General features: G+C 39.3%; 1 protein-coding gene across 3 annotated transcripts in view; it reads right to left on the minus strand.

Moving 5' to 3' along the window:
* The window catches only part of LRP6 (LDL receptor related protein 6), a 128,275-nt gene that overhangs the window by 99,142 nt on the left and 7,876 nt on the right, over positions 1 to 21,257 (minus strand). For all 3 annotated transcript variants that reach the window (XM_037387499.1, XM_037387500.1, XM_037387497.1), the window contains exon 2: positions 12,136 to 12,529. In XM_037387499.1, coding sequence (XP_037243396.1) covers positions 12,136 to 12,529 — 394 coding nt within the window. The remainder of the gene's footprint in view (positions 1 to 12,135; positions 12,530 to 21,257) is intronic.

The raw sequence follows: 21,257 nt of genomic DNA on the forward strand, positions 1-21,257 counted from the left end.
TAATAAGACAGGCAGCACTCAAGTCAAGGTTTAAGTATCAAGTAACTACCATAGAAGACATTCCACTTGATTTCAGGAGTGTTCTCTTTAAGCCTGTTTAATTTTTCAGGGTCGCTTTCTTTCCTTTTGTCTCGTTTTAAATATAGGACTTCCGCTAGTATATAAAAGAGCTGTCAGGCAGCTTTGCCCAATATGGCAAATTTTACTTCTCAATTAGTAAAGTTACTTTTGGAGTATCTTATGAAGTTTCTTTCTCCTCCATTTTTTCACCCTTCAAAAAATACTGATAGCTGCAATTTCTTAGCTCCAGGACCAAACTGCTAAGTCAGTATTCAGTCTGGGTCCTACAAAACATTCAAGAACATTTTAATTTTGAGTGAGCAGTCCTGTCAAGATCAGAGCAGTCACAAGTAACATATGCTTCTGAGGGTCACCAGAAAAAAAAGTCTGAAGACTTTAGCCTCTGAAAGACCTACACACAAACCAAGTTTTTCTGTAACTCCATTCAGTTTTTAATGGGTCAATTTCTGTAACAGATTTCAGGCATTTCTTATTTGCAGATTGTCTGGTGTGTGTACTGTTAGTATTTACACCGGTGAACTCTACAAATAAAATATGCATACACACACATTTGTCAACAGCACATGTGAGTGAACATAAAGTAGTCCACCATCTTTATGAAGTCACATGTCTTTAGTCAAAGTTTTGGCTCAGGTTATGTATTTCTAAGGTTTCACATGTCAAATTCTCTAAGGGAGCTTTTTATGTGTCATTTGTAAGGAGGATGAAGGCAACAGGCAAGATGCTTCGGGAGATTTTACAAAACATGGGAGGTGGTGGGGTGGTGAAGGGATTCCCAAAATGTGCAAATCCACAGTCTTTATGTGTTTTGGAGAATCACAGAAGACAACTAATACTTCCACAGCCACACATGAAAAATTCGGCTCATAAGATTTCAACTTGAGATTACTAGTCGTTTGCAGAGGGCCAGGCTTCAAAAGGAGAAGAGTGACAAAGAACTTAAATAGGAACCAGAGCTCAAAAATCTTAATCTTCCCGCCCTGTTGCACGGGTGGCCCTTTGGCATCCACAATCCTATTCTTTCTGAAGAAAACAGGAAGACTTCTGTATCTGTACAGTCCCCAGATCACCATAAAACCTATCAAAACTCAAAAATCACTGAGCCTTCCTCCTAGTCATGGCCTGGCTCCATTTCAGGTATGTCCTGCTGGACATTAAGAGCTGATGCATAGAAATCCTCTACATTCTGACCTGGATTTTCCTTTTTTAGCTTTCATTAACTAATTATCTGTGTAAGACCAGTTGATAGCATCCATTTTATACAAAGGGGGAAATGCAGAGAAGTCAGAACATGCAACAACAGGGACAAGGGCCACAGTTTATAGGGAATCTGCCCCAGACAGAGGAACTTGGGATTGAGAGCAGAGTACCTTTTTATGTTTCATGGTTATCAACAAGACTGCTCTTTGGCTACTTATTAAACAGTGGCCAAAATACTCTGGTCACATAAGCTAATGAGATTTCATCGATTTTAATGAGACTGAACAAATACATAAATAACTCTGTTTACGAACTGACAGTTTTCCAAGTCTCATTCCTGTCTTGAAACAGAAGAACATTTTTATGCAAGGAGACAATTTTTCTCCAGTTAAATAACAAATTTCTGTCAAACCTCAAGAACACATTGTACTTTCATGCTTTCATAGTATCCATCTCTTTAAATCCAAATTTGGTTTGTAGCTATAAAATGTTGATTAGAACTATATAATTTATTTAATGCTAAAGCTTTTAGTGGTTATGAGCAGCAATCAGACCTTCACTAAAACAAATCTCTGGTTTCGCTATTGACTACTTGGCCAAGCCATTCTGCCTCTGCCAACTCAACAACGAGGGCTGGCTTGAACATCACATCCAGCAATCCTTCTCCTCAGTCAAGCAACTACTTTTATGCACATCTAGGGGCCAACAGAAATTCTCAGTCAGAACCTCCAGCCATCACTTCTGGCCACAATAAGCACGTTATTAAATGCTGTTTAAATAGCATGTCAGGCTATCACAACAAAACAAAAAATTGTTTAACCAGGAAAGCACAGTAAAATCAATGCACAACCCATACTTTATACAGTGAACAGACCATTTGTGTGATATCTCACGATCAGATGAAGCACCAGTTTGCAAGCATAGACACAATAAAACCAGACAACTCTGGATTGTTACCAACTGCTTAAGCTCCATCTTATTTCAAGTGTTTACAGTAAGAAATAAGTGAGTTCTGGTTTACACATCTGAAAGCGTCCTTCTAGGATCTTCTTACAGTTTGAGATCTACAAAAGCCCAGTACTCTCTAAACCACATGTACCTCTTGAGTAATTTTTTTTACCTCTCTTAATTTTTACTTTAGACTAACCAGGCTTATATCTAGATCTAAACGTACTTCACAGAAAGCTGTGGGTTTTTTAATGTACCCAAGAAAAATGCATGCTGAAAATAAAAAGGTATCAAAATAACATCTTTTATTTCAGTTTGCTCAGAAGTTTGCCAGAGTTTAACCAAAATTTAGGCAATGATATAAGATACAGTTTTATTTTACAATAAATACATGCTTTTTTAGTAAAAGAACTTTCTACTCAAGAATTAAAGATATTTCTATGCATCACTACAATGTACAACAAAAGACAGTTTTCTTAAATTTTAGTAATTTTTAACAATCTGATAAGGCAGAGACCATGCTTATCCTTAACAAAAGAGAAAAATTCACACTTGCATAGATTTTGAAATAAAGCTTTCTGACTTAACAGCGCTCTTAGTTGCATAATCTCTTTTCTTCACCACTTCTTGCTTGAAGTGACAGAGAAAACTGAATACAAATAATAACTTTATGCTGAAACATGGAATTAGGATGTAAAAGTGAGAAACTACAAGTTTTCCATGAGAAATGAAAGTGTGAAGTATGTGTTAAACAACCCTGGGGAAGAGGCCCAGAATGGACATTGACTTTTTTTTTTCTTTAAGACAGGGGTATTAGAAGGATTCTAGTTAAAGGATTACGGTCCAGAAAATGTGTTATAGTATTCCTCAGATTTTTACTAATCAGTCCAAGGAAAAAAAGGTTTCCACACTTGTGGTGGTTTAGAGTTTGTTGTTTCATTGGGGGGGGGGGGGGGGGGGGGGGTGTTTGGGGGGGTTTGGGGGGGTGGGTTTTTTTTTTTAGCGGGGAGGGGTGGGGTGGGGAGCAGAGGCGACGTTTTGGGTGTTTATTTGTTTTTTTAGGTTCTAGGGTACAACACAATTGGAATGTTTCAAATGGAAGATACAATTAACTAGACAGACACCACAAATACATATTACATATACATTCTCACCCACACATATGCATTTAAAGCACACAGTTTAAAATCTAGAGCATTACTGGCCCATCTGAACTGACTGCTCCTGCAGACAAGGCTCAGGTTTTTCTATTGCTCACTTTCATTACAAGACACACACAACTGGGCCAGACATTTGAAAAACAGCCTGGAATGGGGCATCCCCTACCAAAGAAACACAGACCAGAAAGTCACCACATAGGCTACAGTACTACAACAAAGAGTTAAAGGTAAAGTCCAAGCATCAAGCATAAATCCAAAAACACTAACTTGTGCTTTGCTTAGCTCATTTTCAGGTCTTTTATACGCAGATCCTGAAATGGCAAAATTGTACCAGTTCAGATACAGGCCCAACTAACAACCCTGGTACACCGACTGTAACAATCTTTTTCTGTGGTGACCCCAGGACAGGAGTTTTTTTTATTTTACTATTTTTATTATTAAGATATTTTATTGGGCCACCTTACAATGTACATCCCTGGTATGTCCTCCTTTCTTACTAGCTGTACTGTAAAAGCTGCATTTGCTTGATGTCCTCTGTACAATGTATTATCCTGTGATGTTTTATCTGACCACTACAGAGAAGACAGTACTGAAATACACTCATTCTCCACAGGAATACTCCTATTTTTTCCAGGAATACAGCCAAATAAAGATGGCTTTTCTAGAGACATTTTTGTTTGTTAATCATGCCGAACTTTCATGCAACTGAGTGCTACAATTTTCATTTAATACATAGTTTATTTAAATAATATTATTGGTCTGTTTCAAATCATGCTAGCAAGTGCATTTATCAGCTTTCTTCAAGAAATGAGTCATAAATCAATCTTTTTTGTCAACAACATAAAACCAACAATCAACTCCTCCAGAGGAACAAAGGCAAATTTCTGTTCCATTTTCTACGGCACAGATCAAAACATTTGGTCTCATGTTTGAACCAAACTTTAAACTCTAAAATCGACATATTTCAGCCAGTCCCCAAAACACCGAAGGTGGGGGGCATGGGATGGGACAACATGATGAGACAATGACACACAGACCCAATGGCACACAACCAACCAACCCTAACTTTATTTTAGACGAGTAAACATGAGGTTTTTTTTCCTCCAGCATTCCTCCTTACACACATTCCACAAGGCCATGCACAAGCAGACTCATAAACAATAAAGCCAGACTCTACCACGCTCCTCTTACCCACTGTGACTCAGGCTGAGTCTACATTAATACATTCCTGCTGCAAATGCATGTCAGGTGTACAATGTGTTGGCTAACATATCCAGCAGCAAGAATTGTGAGTATAATCTCAGCTTATGGCAAAGTATGCTTTTGGCAGTAAAGCTTATTTAGAAATGGGAGAAGATGCCGCAGGATGAACAAAAAGTTCAAACCACACTGCCATTAGCTGTGTTCACTAAAGGCTCATTTTGCTGATACATTTTTTCTGGTGCAGATCTACTTTAACACACTTTGTAAGGTTTATCATCATTAAAAAAAACAAAAAATCCCCTCTAAAATATGCCTTGAAACAGTATAAAGAGATTACAAACAAAACTATTCCAAAAGGTGACGTACAAAAATAATTTCTTGCTGCAATTCGCAATTATTAAGCTGAGTCAGCTGCAACAGTTTTAGTGACCAATTGAAAGCTCTCTCCTACAAGTCTTACTGGATGTAATGGATTCTGAAGTAATGATTTCCTGACAAACACTGCCAAGTTATGTAAGTTATATTTGGGGGGAGAGGATGACTGTGATGGTTAGCTTTTTTTTCCACTGTCCCCTTCCCCAGAAACAGCACAAATATTCATTTAAAAAGCCACTCTGCTTCCTTATCAGCAATGCTACTTTGAACTTCTCAAGCAAGAACACAGAACAAACAATATATCAAATTATAATTCTCTGCTCTAAATTAAAATGGCCTCTTTGAGTTCCTGTTAAGTTATTAAAAGTTGTTTTAGTATTATTTTAATTTTTTAAAGTGTGAAAAAAATTTAACATCTAGCTAGTAATGCTTAGCAGAAGTCTAAAATCATGAGTTTAAAACTAATTTTCCTTGTGTTCACTCAGCATAAAGCTTCATTCAAAATGTTGTTAGTGAAAACTTGTTTGTTCACAATTTAATTTTTTTAATACATCAGGTCTTCGTAGTCTAGACTTAGATGCTAAGTTATAATTGCAGGGACTGAAAATGCAGAAAACCAGAAGCATATCCAAAGACTCATTATCAGAGGTTATTCATACAGACCAGAAATTAATACCTCAGTTTAAATACTTAGTTCAAACTTACGAAACAAGCACTGCATGCAAATACCTGAAGAATACATTGATACTTTACCACAAGTTGCATAACGTTTACTGATTTTCATCACTGCAGCACTGAGGCATGTGTTAACGCACAGGCCAAATCACCCTCCTGAATGTTACCTTAAATTGTCGACAGACTATCATTTAACATATTATATTCACATGCCGCACTGGAACAAGTCTGAAACTAAAGACACACGGTGAAAAAAAGCCAATGAGTGTTTTGAAAAACTCTGTGGTGTCTCAAGACGCTACCAGCTTATTCACAGGGAAGTTGGCAGAAGGGAAAGCACAGCCCTCCACTGATCAAAGTCCACAGTCTTGTCTTCTAGCCCAAGCACTGAATGAAGGAGGTAGGGATGAACAGCTATTTTCAAACTTGCCTACAGCTAAAAGTATCTACAACTTTAAGCTGTTTCAGTCTGTAAGAAACATGTTTGTCCCACACAAATTCTGTGCACTCTAGTCCGATTTCTAACTAGCCAATTTCTCCCATCCATCTTCCACAAAGAAAAAACTAAGCAAAACACCTGAAAATTAAAGAAATTACATTAGCAGATATGTTCTTCTGAGTTCCTGGCAATCTCTGGCAGTAGGGTGAGGACAGACAGTCAATGGCAGTAACATCTAAAACCAGCACAGCAAGATTTACAAGAGAAGTCACCTCTCCAAGCTTTCACTCTGTTTTAAATATGTGGGTTTCTGGTTACTTTCTGGTTACCTTCCTTCACCTCCTCCTTCAGATTAGGCAGAAAGAGAGGAGAAGAAAGAAATCAACGTTTTGAGCCATATAATAAAATTACACCTTTACAATTTTTGCATTTAGCCACATGGAAATATCCTAGCACTGGACTGGAAACCAGCATCATATAAGCTGTACATGACAAGTCTCAAACAAGCCTTGCAAAGTTTTGTGAAAGAACCTCTCAAAATGAACAGACTGTCAATGAGATTAAAACAAAACTAACACAAACAAAAAAAAAACAACAACACCAAAACCATAGAGTTAATATTCAGCACTATTACAGTAAGTGAATAGTGTCTGATCACCTTCCCAGAAGCCACAAAAATCTTCATAGGACTAAGAGCCAAACCCCAAACACCTTGTTCAGAAGCTGAGGGCCTTATAGTAGTTCTGGGGCAGAAGATGGAAAGGACATTTCAGGTATCGTGCTAAGCCTCTTGCAGGATGAAGCGCTGCTTTGCATGCTGTTGGGTTTTGAATTAAACATTATAATCCTGGCCTAGCAACCTTCTGATTTGTAGTCTCCCATGCTTAGAGGTTCAGGTCACCCAACAGTCCCTGCACTAGGATGACCCAGTCATTAGCAACACCCATGCTGCATTTTAATCTTCCAAGAGTTACATGCAGCTCAAGAGTCAAGGCACACCACTCCTAATGCAGTGTCATCAGGAGAACCCATGCAACACTACTACAATATTTTGTGTTAGCTTCATTATCTTTAAGTCACAAAAAAACACCTTTGAGTTTGTTTAGTATCCTAGCTATTATCAGAATTTAATGATGTATTTGCAACCAACAACATCTTCTGACCAACAGACTCCTTAGGGAAGGAAAGATTAAATACACCTTGTATGTGCCAAGACCACAGCAGTCTGCAGATTTCCTATCAGCTTAATACTTGCATATAAGTCACCTATCAAAACCTTGAAATTAACTCTTTACTGCACAGGCCAGGCTATACAGCAAATGGTTAGCTGAGCGCACTAATCTGCTGCCTATGAAGTATGTTAATATCAGCAGAGGAGCAGCAGGAAGATTTTCAGCCAGAAGCAATCTGCTCAAGGGAGAGGTGGCATCAAGCAAGAGAAGCTATGAAGCAAAGCCTTCAGTTATTTGCATTACTCTAGGAATTTACATCTAAGGTGCCATTTTATATAACACTAACTTTCATGCAAACAAAACACTCTTCATTGAATGGTGATTAATAAAGAAATTCTGATTTTCCTTAATTTTTAAAATGTTTTTTCCCCAAATCAAAGATACTGTAATTGTTACTAGAACTGTCCATTTTCCTTTCCTTATATTGTTGTATAACATCTACCATTCTGCAAAAAAATACTACCAGTTCCCACTAGCCTTCTGTTATGACATGCAGATCTAAGACCTGTACTATAATTGCTTTTGTGCTTGGCATGATCAGATGCAAGTTTCCAACTTTCAAAGAAACAAAAGAAGTAGGTCCATAAAGAAAGAAAGTATATGTATTTCCTGCAAAGGTTTCCATGAAAAAAACTAAAGAGAAAAGTCTGCTGAGGGAGGGGTACACACTAAATCTGAAGATCATCTCCAACATGCAGAGTACTTCATCCAAAAATCAACTTCAGCCGTCATAAAAAGTGGTGTAGCTCTTTGTACTCTAATTCCCTTCATTAACTGAAAACCTTTACAACCCGAAAGCTTTACAAGAGCTTAACAATTAAGGTAACTCTGTAGAGTCACTTGATTTGAAACATGTCCTGAAAAGTAAGCAATTAGTCAGCATTTCTAGGAGGCACTTAAAATTCCCTTTATGGTGAACAATACATCTAGAAGTTAGAAAAGAGAGTTCATTTTGATACTGCTTCTTATGAAGAAAGCTGATCAAGTTGTAATTTTGGGGGAACTGTAACAACGATAATGAAGTCTTTTCCGTGAGGACAAAAGGGCTGTACAAATTTTGAAAATAACAAGAAAGCAGTAGAACAAATATACATGTATTGCATTTTCAAGCAGTACTTGCTCAAGAATCTGAATAGATACACCTTTTTTTTTTTTTCCCATCTTGAGTGCTGAAGCAGAAAAACCTCTTTTCCCCTTGCTCAACTTTCATGTGAAGAGTTTCTACATCTGGTGCTCTGCTGCACTTGGTGGTCTAACACCTGGTCCTCCCCTGGCAAAAAGTCAACATCAAAGTGTCAGAGTATGTGTTATTCCCAGTTCCTAGTCTTCAGAGTGTCTCATGTTGAACATAGGTCAGGAACAGTTTCAGAAAGGATGACTAGGACCAAGAGGCCTTCCTGAAACTGCCCTGAACCCTGACCCGCCCAGCTCACTCCAAAAGAAGGCTGAAAAAGCACCCCTATTCCCTTCCCCTTCATCTGAGGTCTCTTCCGGTACATCCAACATTTTATTGTATCAAGAGAACTACAACAGAAAAAAGAAAAGTAAGTTGTAAAGTATGAATGGAAGACATTTTGAGGTTTGAGCTTCTCATTTATGTAGGAGATGGCCAGTAAGAGGAGTCTAGACATTGTAGATTCTGATGGCTTCCTAGGCAAAATTACCAGAGTAAAAATTAGACTTGACCTCTCTGTCTCAGTTACAAACTGAGAAATATTTTCCATTAATAAATGTATTGCATTTCTCCTTATTGATAACAAACATGGGAATCAAGTCTAACTTTCACTCTAGTATTTCAGTCACACATATAACCTCACACACAATTAACAGATGGTTTTGGCAGCAGTAGCAAAGGCTACCAAACCAGTAATTCTTTAATTGCCCCTACTGTTGCTGTAACATGCTTTGAAAGAGTCCAATCATATTCCTCCAAATTATCACAACAGCACTGAATGGTGACCTTCAGAGAACAACTGTCAAGTACCCTACAGCATATGGATTGCTAAAAAAAAAAAAAACAGTGTTGGTGAAACGTTTCATTTTTTCTTCATGGGACACTGCCATGAAAATGCATTATTCATGACTACATATTTGTGCTAGCTCATACGGTATGGTTCTTCAGATTTCATTTCAAAGTAGGCCTTCTCATGTTTTCAGTAAGACAGATACATGTAATAATTATACATGTACAAGCACAGAACAGATGAGTAGTTTGGTACCTAAATCAACTTGATCAGGAAATACATGATGTATGCTACATCAGATCAACTACATTTGACAAACTTTAATGAAAAATTTAACTTGGGGGTAATGACAATCTTACTGTAAATTTGCTGCTAAATAATTTCCTTTCATGAATTGCAACAGTTTGTAAAACTGTACCTGGAATAACCATCAACTGAGCGTAACAGGAGATGGATTAGACAGACAGAAAATGAGAGGGCTTTTGCTTTCCCAAGTTTCAGATTTTATTAACTGTTCTTAGATCCTTTTATGGCTTATTACTATCACTGTCTACCAGGCAACAGTGTGAAACCAAAAAAGACATTTACAGAGCTAAAAATACGTAAATATTAGTGAAAGAAGGATGCATACAAGAACCGTTTGGGAAATTTTTTTATTATTATTATTTGACATCCCTGTGCTGATGCCACCCTTCCACCTGTTTCAAGTTTTGGAGGCTGTTCTGAAATGTAACCAGATTTATTAAAAGCTGAGAGGTTTTCTGTCATAAACTGCATACAAGAATTGCAATTTTTTCAACTGAAATATGGCAAGAAAGTGGATATATTACTGTATTACCCTCCTAAAACATAACCTTCATATAACAACTTAGAAAATGACCTCTACAAAGATTTTACAAGAAGGAATATTCTGTCCTTCAATACAGTTGTTGGAGGTTGGGTTTTGTTTTGGTTGGGGGCTTTTTGTTTGTTTGGGGGGGGCGTTGGTGTTGGAGTTGTTTTGTTTTAAATCTAAGCATATTGAAGTGTTTACTCCTACTGCTTTAACAGATCATCAGTATGGAAAAAGTTACAAGTTCACTTTACCTTTGATCTATTTCATTTTTCTTCTTGTAGTTTCCTCTCCATGTAAACTATTATTAAAGAGTGCAAGAGTACGTAATCATCTAGTTTTGATCACTGAGCATACTACTGTACATGTTCAGAAAACAGAAATACTCTTCTAAAGAAGACAGCTGGCTTGACAATGGCACAATATTCCTCACTAACAAGAATCTCTGTCTCTCTGGTTACAAGCCAAATCAAAAACTTTGATTGTGTTTCTCCTCACTTTTCTCTGTCAATTTTGGGATGGTAGGTGGAAGGGCATGAGCATTACATCTTTTCTTGCATTCTTAAGTGGTTTTAGAATCTAATAAAATTAAGCTATGCTACCATTGGCTCCAATTTATAAGTTGTAAAGACGTAGGAAGAGCACAAATCCATCCTTTTGTTATTTCCAAAATTAAATTATGTCATGCAGAAGAAATATCTTTCCTGTTTATATATTCTCAATGACTTATTGAAATCGCAGAAGAAAATATTCAAGATACAAGTATTTCTATGAAGTTCAGGAAAGAAGCCATGTTTTACGAAGAGACGTTTTTCTTTTGGAGGAAAAGACCCAAACATGCAAGTTAAATTATATTGTAAAGAAGCTGCAAGCAGTTGACACAGCCCTCATCTTTCCAAAGAAACAATGCATTAATTTCTTTAAAAAAAAGTTGACTGAAAAAAAGTGAAATGGCAGTACAATAAATCCATTTTTCTTGCTTGTTCAGGAAAAAACCATAGTATAAATAAGATCTATACTACAGATAAAATACTATCAAAAGATTACACAGCAGCCAGGATATTCCATTAGTCTTTCACTTTGGGAGAGCCAGTCACTTTATCACAGACGACTGCTTAGAGCAGGGGTCCTCAAACTTTTTAAACAGGGGGCCGCGGCTGCTTGGTTCCCCCCCCCCAACCCCAACCCCCAAGTGGGGGGGGGGGGGGGGGGGGGGGGGGGAAGTGGAGGGGTTCTATAAATACCAGGGACTGGACTGAGGACCCTGGAGGGCCGTAGTTTGAGGACCCCTGGCCTAGAGGGTAACCTCAAGTTAGCCATTTATGTAACATCACCAAAACCACCACTGAATTTAGCATTTCTGGCAACCACAGCTTTGTCCCAAGAACAGACCCAAAAGATTATACTGTAAGTCACATCCAGCGACTGAAATAAGAGCTGAGAAGAATTAGACCTGTTCTAGAATGGGCAAAGCCAAAACACAGGACTTTTTAACACAGAAGTTCCCTCAAGGGTAGGGAAAAGAACCCTTCTGTAAATTCTGGGGTTAAGTGCTAAAGCATGTCTCAAATTGTTATTAATACAGTATATTCATTTCTCTTATTTCTCTGGCTGTTTCAATAAAGCATGAATATTACCAATGAACAAAGCTCCAAAAAATTCCGTTGACACTGCAGAGAGGCACAAGCCTATCAGCAGGCAGCTGATAGCCTTTCAAGTAGATTGTATCAGGTTTTATCTTAGAACTTCTCCATTTCTGTTCATTTCCTGCACTGCTGCCAAAATAAGTTTCTATTCTGTTTTTTTAAAAAGTCTGGTAATTCCTAGTTGCTCACAAACCAACATGAATGCAATTTCAGAAGTGCAAATTGTTTTCAAATCACATTAATAGAAAGAGAAGAAAATAATGCAAAATGGTTTAGGATAACTTCAATAACAGTACCAGCACTTATTTAAAATCCTTCAACAAACAAGTAGCAGCAGAAATTTTAATATTTCTAATTATTTTGTTTTAACAAAGACTTACCCTCTTGCAGGATCTAAGGCAATTGCTCTGGGCTGATCCAATTCTTGCCAAAACAAAACTTTCCTCAGTGATCCATCTAAATTAGAAACTTCAATCCGATTTGTTTCAGAATCTGTCCAGTATAATTTCTCTCCCAGCCAGTCACATGCCAGCCCATCAGGTGACAGAAGTCCAGAAATGACCACATTTTGTACACTCCCAGATTTATTGAATTCTGTTCGTTTAATGGCTTCTTCACTGACGTCACTCCAGTAGATCAACCCCTTTACAAACACGAAGTCTACTGCTGCTGCGTCCTCTAACCCACCCACAATCACTGTGGCGTTCTCCTTCCCGTTTGCAGCATCCACTAGTCGCAGATCACGTCGGTTCGCATACAGCAACAGCGGGGCAGCTTTAAATGGGAGAAATAAGGGGGAGGGGGGCAGACAGATGCATTAACACCACTTTTTTTTTTTTTTTTTAAAGTGTAAATTGCACTATGATGGTGCATCAAGCCATAACTACTAAGAAATTAAAAAAAAATAAAAGGTGGGGGGACATTTTGAAATTTTACTAAAAATCACCAACTCTAAACCTTTCAACAGTGCTACAACTCAAAATGGTAACTTCATAACGGGCAGCTCATTCTGGGCTGTGCATTACTAAAATAAGATTAAAGAAGAAGGGCGAAAACAAAGATGACAGGAGTTTGAAGTGTCCAAATGACAGTGTTCTGTAGAGAAGGACACTTAAATAAGAATTTGAAAGACAAGGGTTAGTTTTCTAAGCACTCAGTGCTAGCCCACCTGAGAAAAGATTCTGGGTTTTTTTTGCTAGAATTTAGTAGTATACACCCCACTTCTATAAAACCGTAATTCATGTCAAGCTGTCAAAGCCACCTGTATGTTTATACTCTACAAAATCATGTATCCTGGATATTTTATATGTAATACATACAAACAAAATTCATTGCACATCATGAGACAAATGCTGTTTTAGAGTATTGGAGTTGGTATGAGGAGGTAGAGAGAAAAATACATCTACAGGAATGGGAAACACTGAGTTTTTTCAAACTCAGCTCTACCACTCCTGTTCAGTTCTCTACCACAAAGCCTTTATTTTATATGCTTTATTTGCTTACTCTATCAGTTTGCACTGTCTGTGTATTTTTCATACACAACACCTCAGATGACTAATGAAAAGTAGTAACCATGAAAACATAGTTTCTTAAATGTAATATGCCCGTTTAATTGCCCTTAACCACAAGCTATATATAACATTATGAAAATTCCAGCCTCATTCCTACTTCAACAAAAGGTTAAGAAAAATACTACATTTGTATAATGCAGACAAGCACATCCTTCTAATTCCACTATCATAAAACATTTCTACCTTTCCCCGTGTTTACTCAGGCACTGCAGCAACTGAGCTGTACAGCAGCATTTAGATCCATACTATGATTGGCATACTAAATGTTCCTATACATGTCACCGCACAAATTAAAAAACTTGCACATTTATTCACCAGCATAGGTGGGGCACTTTAAACCTCTAGCAAAATATATGTCCTAACCAAAAGGTTTACACTTATAGAGCCAAAGACGTACATGGTTGAATAGTATCAAGGTCTACGTTGCCAGAAAAGTTACAGTTCCTTGTATGAGAAACTCACATGGAAATTAGAAATACTAACACAGACTTCAGAAAATTCAAAAGCTAGTTTCCAAGATCAGACTACTTCCCTCATTACCACAAAACTAAACTGTTTATCAAAGACACTGCTACATATGCATTGGGAAAAGCTGAAGGAACTAAGAAGTTCCTTAATCATTTATCTACTGCCAAATAAACAAGTTCTTAGATGTTTGGAAGCTTTTCTTTCTGTTGTCTCCCCTCCTCCCCTTTGGTTGTTTTTTTTTTTGGTTTGTTGTTTTGGTTGTGGGTTTTGGTTTGTTGGTTGTTCTGGGTTTGTTTGGTGGGGTTTTTTTGGTTGGTTGGTTGGTTTGGCGGGGGGGGGGGGGGGGCACTTTGGTGTTGGTTTTTTTTTTTTAATCAAATTGTTTAAGGCTGTCATCCTAATTTTAGAAACACTGAATATAAACTGATTTACTACAACCTTTAGATAGAAAGTTACCAAAATGGAGGGAGGGGAGAGAGGAAGCTTTGTTGTTTTAAATAATGCTAAATTTGTATTCCCCCTTCCAGAAAGCAAGTTTTTATTGTGCTGCAAAACATTGAGTTTAGATATTATCATTTCCATGAAGACGGGGTAGACTTCTTTAAACTAGAAAGCAGAATCTTTATATTACATAGGTTTATTACCTTACTTTGCTATCTCCTTCCCTTCCTTACCTAATTTCCCACCTCCTAAAGATTTAAAATTAATAAGAGAGTTTCTTGAAATGCAGGTTGCTTACGATGCCTGCATCTTTTCAGAAAAAAGTATTCAATAAACTGCAAGTGGCAAAAAATAGATATGCAACAAAACCCTCTACTTTAAAGCCTGCATACAATTGTAACCCGAAAAATCTAGTTAATAGCCAGCTCAATGTCATCTAGTGCACCATAGGAAAGTGTGCAGCCAACTGGCAGAGCTCTCTCTAATAAGACAGCATGCCCAGCATTTGAAAAAAGGTAAATCCATGCACAAATGAGTAAAGACTCCATTATTATGTGCAACACGGAGCAGGAGTACCCATGCACACAGCATGCACTGAATTGGAACACCAGGCATGTCAAGTGTAATCACCGAGGCCTGAAGGCACTGCTGAGCCTAACACAACCACATTGCATAGGTTATTCACTCCTTGCTGGAGCTCAGAGCTGGCTGAGGAAGGACTGGAAAAAAACTCCTTTTCATGAATGATACAACTTAGTTGAATGACGGCTCAGAAGAAACACAGCTACACTTAGGATGTGTAGTTTCACGCAGACTGATTCAAAGCCACAACTTGTAACACATTCTGCAGGGTTGGCAGATGAGGACATTAAGCTTCTCATTCCAATTTGTTGTGACATTCAGGAATGAAACATGCATCACCAAAATAATAAAAAACAGGTTTGCTCCCCCACCCCCTCCAACCCTTCCCAGAAAACACAAAGGCTTCAATACCCTAGAAAAGCCAATTACTGAAGTTGGCAGCATTAGTACCTAGTATCGTCTTTGCCGTTTACTTGACGCAAACAGCAATGCCAGAAGGAAAATTGTGGCAGAAGGTCCCTGCCTGCTCAATATGACTCAGTTTAAAAGAAGCACAGGACACTGAAAAGATGGCTTTTTGAATAATGCAGTTATGAAATATATTAATAACTTAAGGGAAGAAGTCCAAGTTCAAAGCTAGACAACTATTTTGCAGTTCAAGTTATAATGGGGCAAAGAGATAGGACTATTTTTTTTTTTTTAAGAAGCTTTCCTTATGTTTCTGTATCCCTTTCTATAGACATCAGAAGAATAAATATTTTAACTGGAAAATCTGCAATATATTGAGGAGGAGCACACATTTTTAAAAGTAAAAGAAAAAACACCCATCTTGGAAATCAACTGGAAAAGTAGTAAATATTAGCATGTCCTCTATCACCTGGAGGTCTACATGTAGTTTATTCTTCTAATTGAAGTACCCAGTACAGAGTAAAAGCTATGCTTAGGTATAAAACAAGGTTTTTTTGGATCCACCAGCAGGACAAACATTTGCCTCAAGAAGACAAGTTACAAAAACTGAAGTTTAAAACATTCGAACTGCAACAAAAATAATTTTAAATCATAAGAAACTCCTGTCAATAGTGGGTCACTGAGCCTAACTGCTTCTTAACTCCAATAGTCACATAAAAACTTCCATAAGCTTGCTACATTCAATATTAAAATCCAGACACTACCTTTTTTTGCCTTGACTTTGCAACTAGAATTCTACATCAGCATCCTTCTCACCACCTAACTCCAGTTCTTGTACCAATTCTTCCTCTTGGTTGCAACTGTTGTCTCTCTCACTAGCATACTGAAACTTTCTAATACCCAAGATACCTAACTCTGTTTTCCCTAACACTTGTTTACTAAACTCTTTGTACATCTGATTTTTAAGTGTCTGATACTGGCTTAAAAATGCTACAGTCCACAGGATGCAAAGTGATGAACTAACATACAAAGATCACTTTACCAGCTAAAAATGTTTTCCAGTTTTTTTGGTTTTTAAGTGACAACTTCAAGCTCTCAGAATTTGTCATGCTTTTCTTTAGTCCAGAGGTTTTTTCCACAAGTTCCCACTCACTCCTTTCCACTTTAAATGATCCATGACACCTCAGTCTGCCATGAGGTCAGTTACCTTCAACAGGCTCATTCTCTTTCACTGACATGGAATTTAGCCTGGTTAAAGCAATTAGCACAGCATTTTCCCCAAACCCTTCTTTCATATTCTCAACCCCTAGCAATGCTGTTCTACCCCCTCATTTAGTTAAAGGCCCCTCCCCAAGCTGTTTCAAGTCATTAGCATCAGTGAAAGGTTTGACTGGGTTAGTGAGTTGAATCAACTCACGAAGTGGTTCAGCAAACTCCAAAACTAACATAAGGCAAGCAGCAGGGAGCTGGAAGGGGGAGCAGCTCTCCCCCCTCTCACTGGCAGGCTGCTAGATCTGCTCAAGATGCGACTGCAGCCACATCCTTTCTCCCCAGTTCCACTTTCAGCTGCTGGTTCCCAACCTCTCTTTTGCATTGGCACTAGCACTTGTCCCACAGGACGGTAAGACAATGCAGGGAGCTAAACCAGCAGAAGGCTACAGTGCTCTCCCCCACACCTGCCAAAAAGTAGGTTTTAGCCAACCATCATCCAGAACCGCTTCACAACAAAATCAGATAAATCTAAGTACTAGCACACCAGAGAAAGGGAGGACTGCATCAGCTTTGACAAATTAGTTGAACTAGTTGCTTGTGAGCCTCCAATTTAGAAACAGGACCCATCAGACTACAGGTGGCCACCACAAGTTGTGGCAACCTGCCCCAGAATCCCAGTGTGGTCCAGCTGGTAATACTGAGCAACTGCTCACATTGTGGAAAGCAATATCCATGCAGGAGTCGACTGGTAAGAAACCCATGGATTGTTACACTGGAAGAAAATGTCATTGTGCTAGGAAAACTCCCCCTCTTTTAAAAGTCTTGCTGAAGAACTCTGACCATCTAAAGGTGAATTGATACTGCCAAGCATACTGCCACAAGGATGGCAAACATGGACCGGAAAAGGGGAGTGTGGTGGTAAGATGCACCAAGCAAATACACACTGGCTGGGATGAGGCAGAGTAAGCAAGAATTTGACAGATGCCTTGACAGAATTACATGCACCTACATTCAGCTCACAAAAGAATGAAAAGCAGATAAATGGACATAGATAACCAGCAAAGAGCATTAATTACAACCTCCTCAAAACCATACTATACACAAAACTCCTGGTATGTAATACAATCCTCCCCATTCCCAAGACGTCCCACAGAGAGCAAACACAAGAACATAAGAAAAACTCTCTGGACTGACACAAGGATTCTGGCACAGTCAGTTGTGAGGACTCTCTTTTTAATCCGCAGGTTTCAAATTTCTTCATCATTGCTTATGCTTATAAGGAATTCTGTAAATTGTTATCTGTGAGTTTTGCTGCTTAGTTTGGAGGAGCAAGAAGAAAAAGGTTGAGGTAGCATGGGGAATAAAACCCTGGGAGACTGGAGTCAAATCAGAAGAGAGGCAAGTTGCTAATGAAAATACACTTCCCAAAGAAGCAGGGACACAGCCTAACGAACTTTCATGCGGAGATGGTTTATATTTTCAAACAATCAAAAAAAATCACCAGTAACCACGTAAGAGTTTCATCACAACAAGCAGCAAGCCAGGATTCTGCACCAAGTGCTCCATCAGAGCACCTTTCCCAATTTATTCCACACAATTCACAATTTTTTTTAAGAAAACTGGATTACCAGTAGCCCCTATTCCACCTTCACTGTGAATGGGAGAGCTCTCTTCTCTCTCAGTCTCCCTGCTCTCACAAATACACTTGCAGGACACAGCAGGCAACTGGGACTTGAGTAAACAAGCACAAGGCAACCCAAACTTGGCAGAAAGGACTTTTTCTCCTCCTTTCAGCTAACCTGAAGTGTATTGCACATGCTAAAGCCAGCCAAGGGCTGTTCAGATAGTAATGCAAAAGGTCACAGGAACAGTCAAGCTTGCCAGTGAATGCAATGAGTAACCACATCAGTGCAAAAGTAAAGATACCAAGCAGCAACAATGGTACCTGGATTCTGCACCAAGCTTCTACTGTTAGTTTTGCAGGCCACTGGCCAGATAGGAGCTGTGGAGACCAAGACATCCTGTAAGACCAGCTGGTACAAAGGCAGTAGTAGCCTGCTGCATAACAGGGAAAAAAATATCTCTTACTGAAGAGCTAGAAGGACAGAGACAAGAGAGTGAGAAGAAGGGAAGAAAATTAAGTACAGGGAAGGATTGAAATACCAGGTCCAGGCATAAAAAACCCAACAGACCTGGCAGAGTATAGCAAAACCATACACAACTGTACCACAAACGCCAGCCTATCACAGCCAAATAACCTTCTGAACAGCAAGCATTTCTGACCAAATCATCCTTTTGGCAACAGAGCCATACAGCCAGTAGTTGATGATTTCCAAATTACCACAGCATGTCTCTTCTCTGTGTTAGGTAGCACTCTGATCCACTGTCCATCTTGACATAACATAGACTCTCCTACTCTGAATTTCATTCAATTGCACTCTCATGGGGATAAAACACACTACTTCAGCAGCTGGTATCTTTTTAACTTTATAAGCTGAATATCTTGCTGACAACAACCTAGGATGAGCAGAGCGTTATGCTTCCCAGTCAGGCATCTGCTTGCAGCTGCATTGCCATATAACACTACCACCTTCCTCCATTACCCTCCTGCTTATGAAAGGGAGTCACAAAGTGTCAAGAAAATGAAGGTGACCTGGCAGCAGCACAGTACACTTTGCTGGGCCAGCAGCACACTCTGGAAAGCAGGAAGGCTCCTAGGGATGCATGACCAAGTAGTACCATGATCCATATTAAAGCCTGCAGAACCTCAATGCTACACTTCCCATTTCCTCAGGTGGCCTCACAACCTTCCTTCGACACTCTCCCAGTTTCTCAAATAGAGTAACACACAGCACTGCAGATGAAATCATAACAGTTTCACGCACACTGACAATGCTCCCTTAGTTCTGCTGGAAACACTCATGTTTAAATCAACACAATCCATTAAATGAAAAAATTTAATATGCGTTAATATGCTGCAAAGCGTCTCCTGTCTACAAGGTATGTTTCTGACATTCACTCATATAGAAAAAGAAATACTGGACGAAAAGGTCTCAACACGGCCCAACAACATGCACTTGCGACCCAGAAAGGCAACTGTATCCTGGGCTGCATCAACAGAAGCATGGCCAGCAGGTCGAGGGAAGTGACTCTCCCCCTCTGCTCTGCTCTCATGAGGCACCACCTGGAGTGCGGCATCCAGCTCCAGGGCTCACAACATCAGAGGGACAGGGACCTGTTGGAACAAGTCCAGAAAAGGACCACGAAGATGACCAGAGGCTGGAACACCTATACTGTGAAGACAGGCTGAGAGAGTTGGGAGTTGTTCAGCTTGGAGAAAAGAAGGCTCCGGGGAGACCTTACAGTGGCCTTCCAGTACCTAAAGGGGACCTACAAGACGGCGGGAGAGGGACTTTTTACAAGGCCATGTAGTGACCGGACAAGAGGGAATGGCTTTAAACAGAAAGAGGGCAGATTTAGATTAGATATTAGGAAGAAATTCTTTACTGTGAGGATGGTGAGGCACTGGAATGGGTTGCCCAGAGGAACTGTGGATGCCCCATCCCTGGAAGTGTTCAAGGCCAGGCTGGATGGGGCTTTGAGCAACCTGGTCTAGTGGACGGTGTCCCTGCCCATGGCAAGGGGGATGTAACTAGGTAACTTTGAGGTCCCTTCCAACCCAAACCATTCCATGATTCTATACTGCACCAGCTGGGTCCTATATCTAAATAGGGATGACATTTTGCAATCCAAATGTGAAGCCAGTACGATGACAGATACGGTGACCTGATCACACTAAAATATAACACTACCCTTCACACCTTCTGGCATCATCACTCCCTACAGCACTTCTAACAGTTAGAAAACAAACCAAAAGGTTCTATCATATCCCTCATGAAGCTGCTGAAAGACTGTGCATTGCTTAAGTTCCTCCACTGAATTAGAGAACTGAGACATAAGACTTGATGCTGAGACCAAGGCAGACCGTTTTCCAAAGCCTAGGAAGGGTAAAGGCTGCAAGACAGACCTTGCACACCCCGGCAGGCTGATGGGAATGCTCCAAAATTTGTTGCAACTATGGAGCAATCACAGCTCACTATGTGTTCCAGCCTTGACATCACATGTATTTAGGGGTGCACATCCAGTCAACAGCCTGGGAGTGCTTGGCCTCAATCACTCCTGCCAGCTCACTTGCTTCCATAGCTGAAGGACCCTAGTTATACTGGCAGATACCATGTAGGAATAGCCCCAGCCAACAGGTCTCACCAAGATTGCTAATAGTTCCATGTAGTCCAAAAAATCCACACCCTGAGCAAAGCACACTGGTTTACCTTCAAACAAAGCCTTTTTCCACATTGGCAAGAAGATCATAGATGCTGAGCTACCCTTAGATTACTTTTTCAACAATTTATCCAAGTTGGCATGCTTAGCCTAAACGATAAATATTTCTTGAAGTGTGTCAGTTAGTCTAATCAGGTAAAAAAAAACACCAACCCAACTTATTTATTTATTCTGTTCTGTGGTTGGGTTTTTTTTGTTTAGATTTTTGAAGCACTATCAGGAAGCTGCTGTAAAGCATGATAACAGAATTTAGCACAACAGACCCCAACTTTTGGACAGAATGACCCATAAAAAAGAAAAAGTTGCCAGCACCGATGAGTACACCACAAAAGTAAGTGACTGTCCTCAGCTAGGACAGTGGGTAGGGGCAGGGGGAGCAGCAGTACTACCACAAAGGCTTGTCATATTCATCCCCACCTCTCTACAGTTCTTCAACAACCAACGTATCAGTTACCCCATGATTTCTTTGTGGCATACTT

This window comes from Falco rusticolus, chromosome 5 (assembly GCF_015220075.1).
Source record: "Falco rusticolus isolate bFalRus1 chromosome 5, bFalRus1.pri, whole genome shotgun sequence".
Lineage (NCBI taxonomy): Eukaryota > Metazoa > Chordata > Aves > Falconiformes > Falconidae > Falco > Falco rusticolus.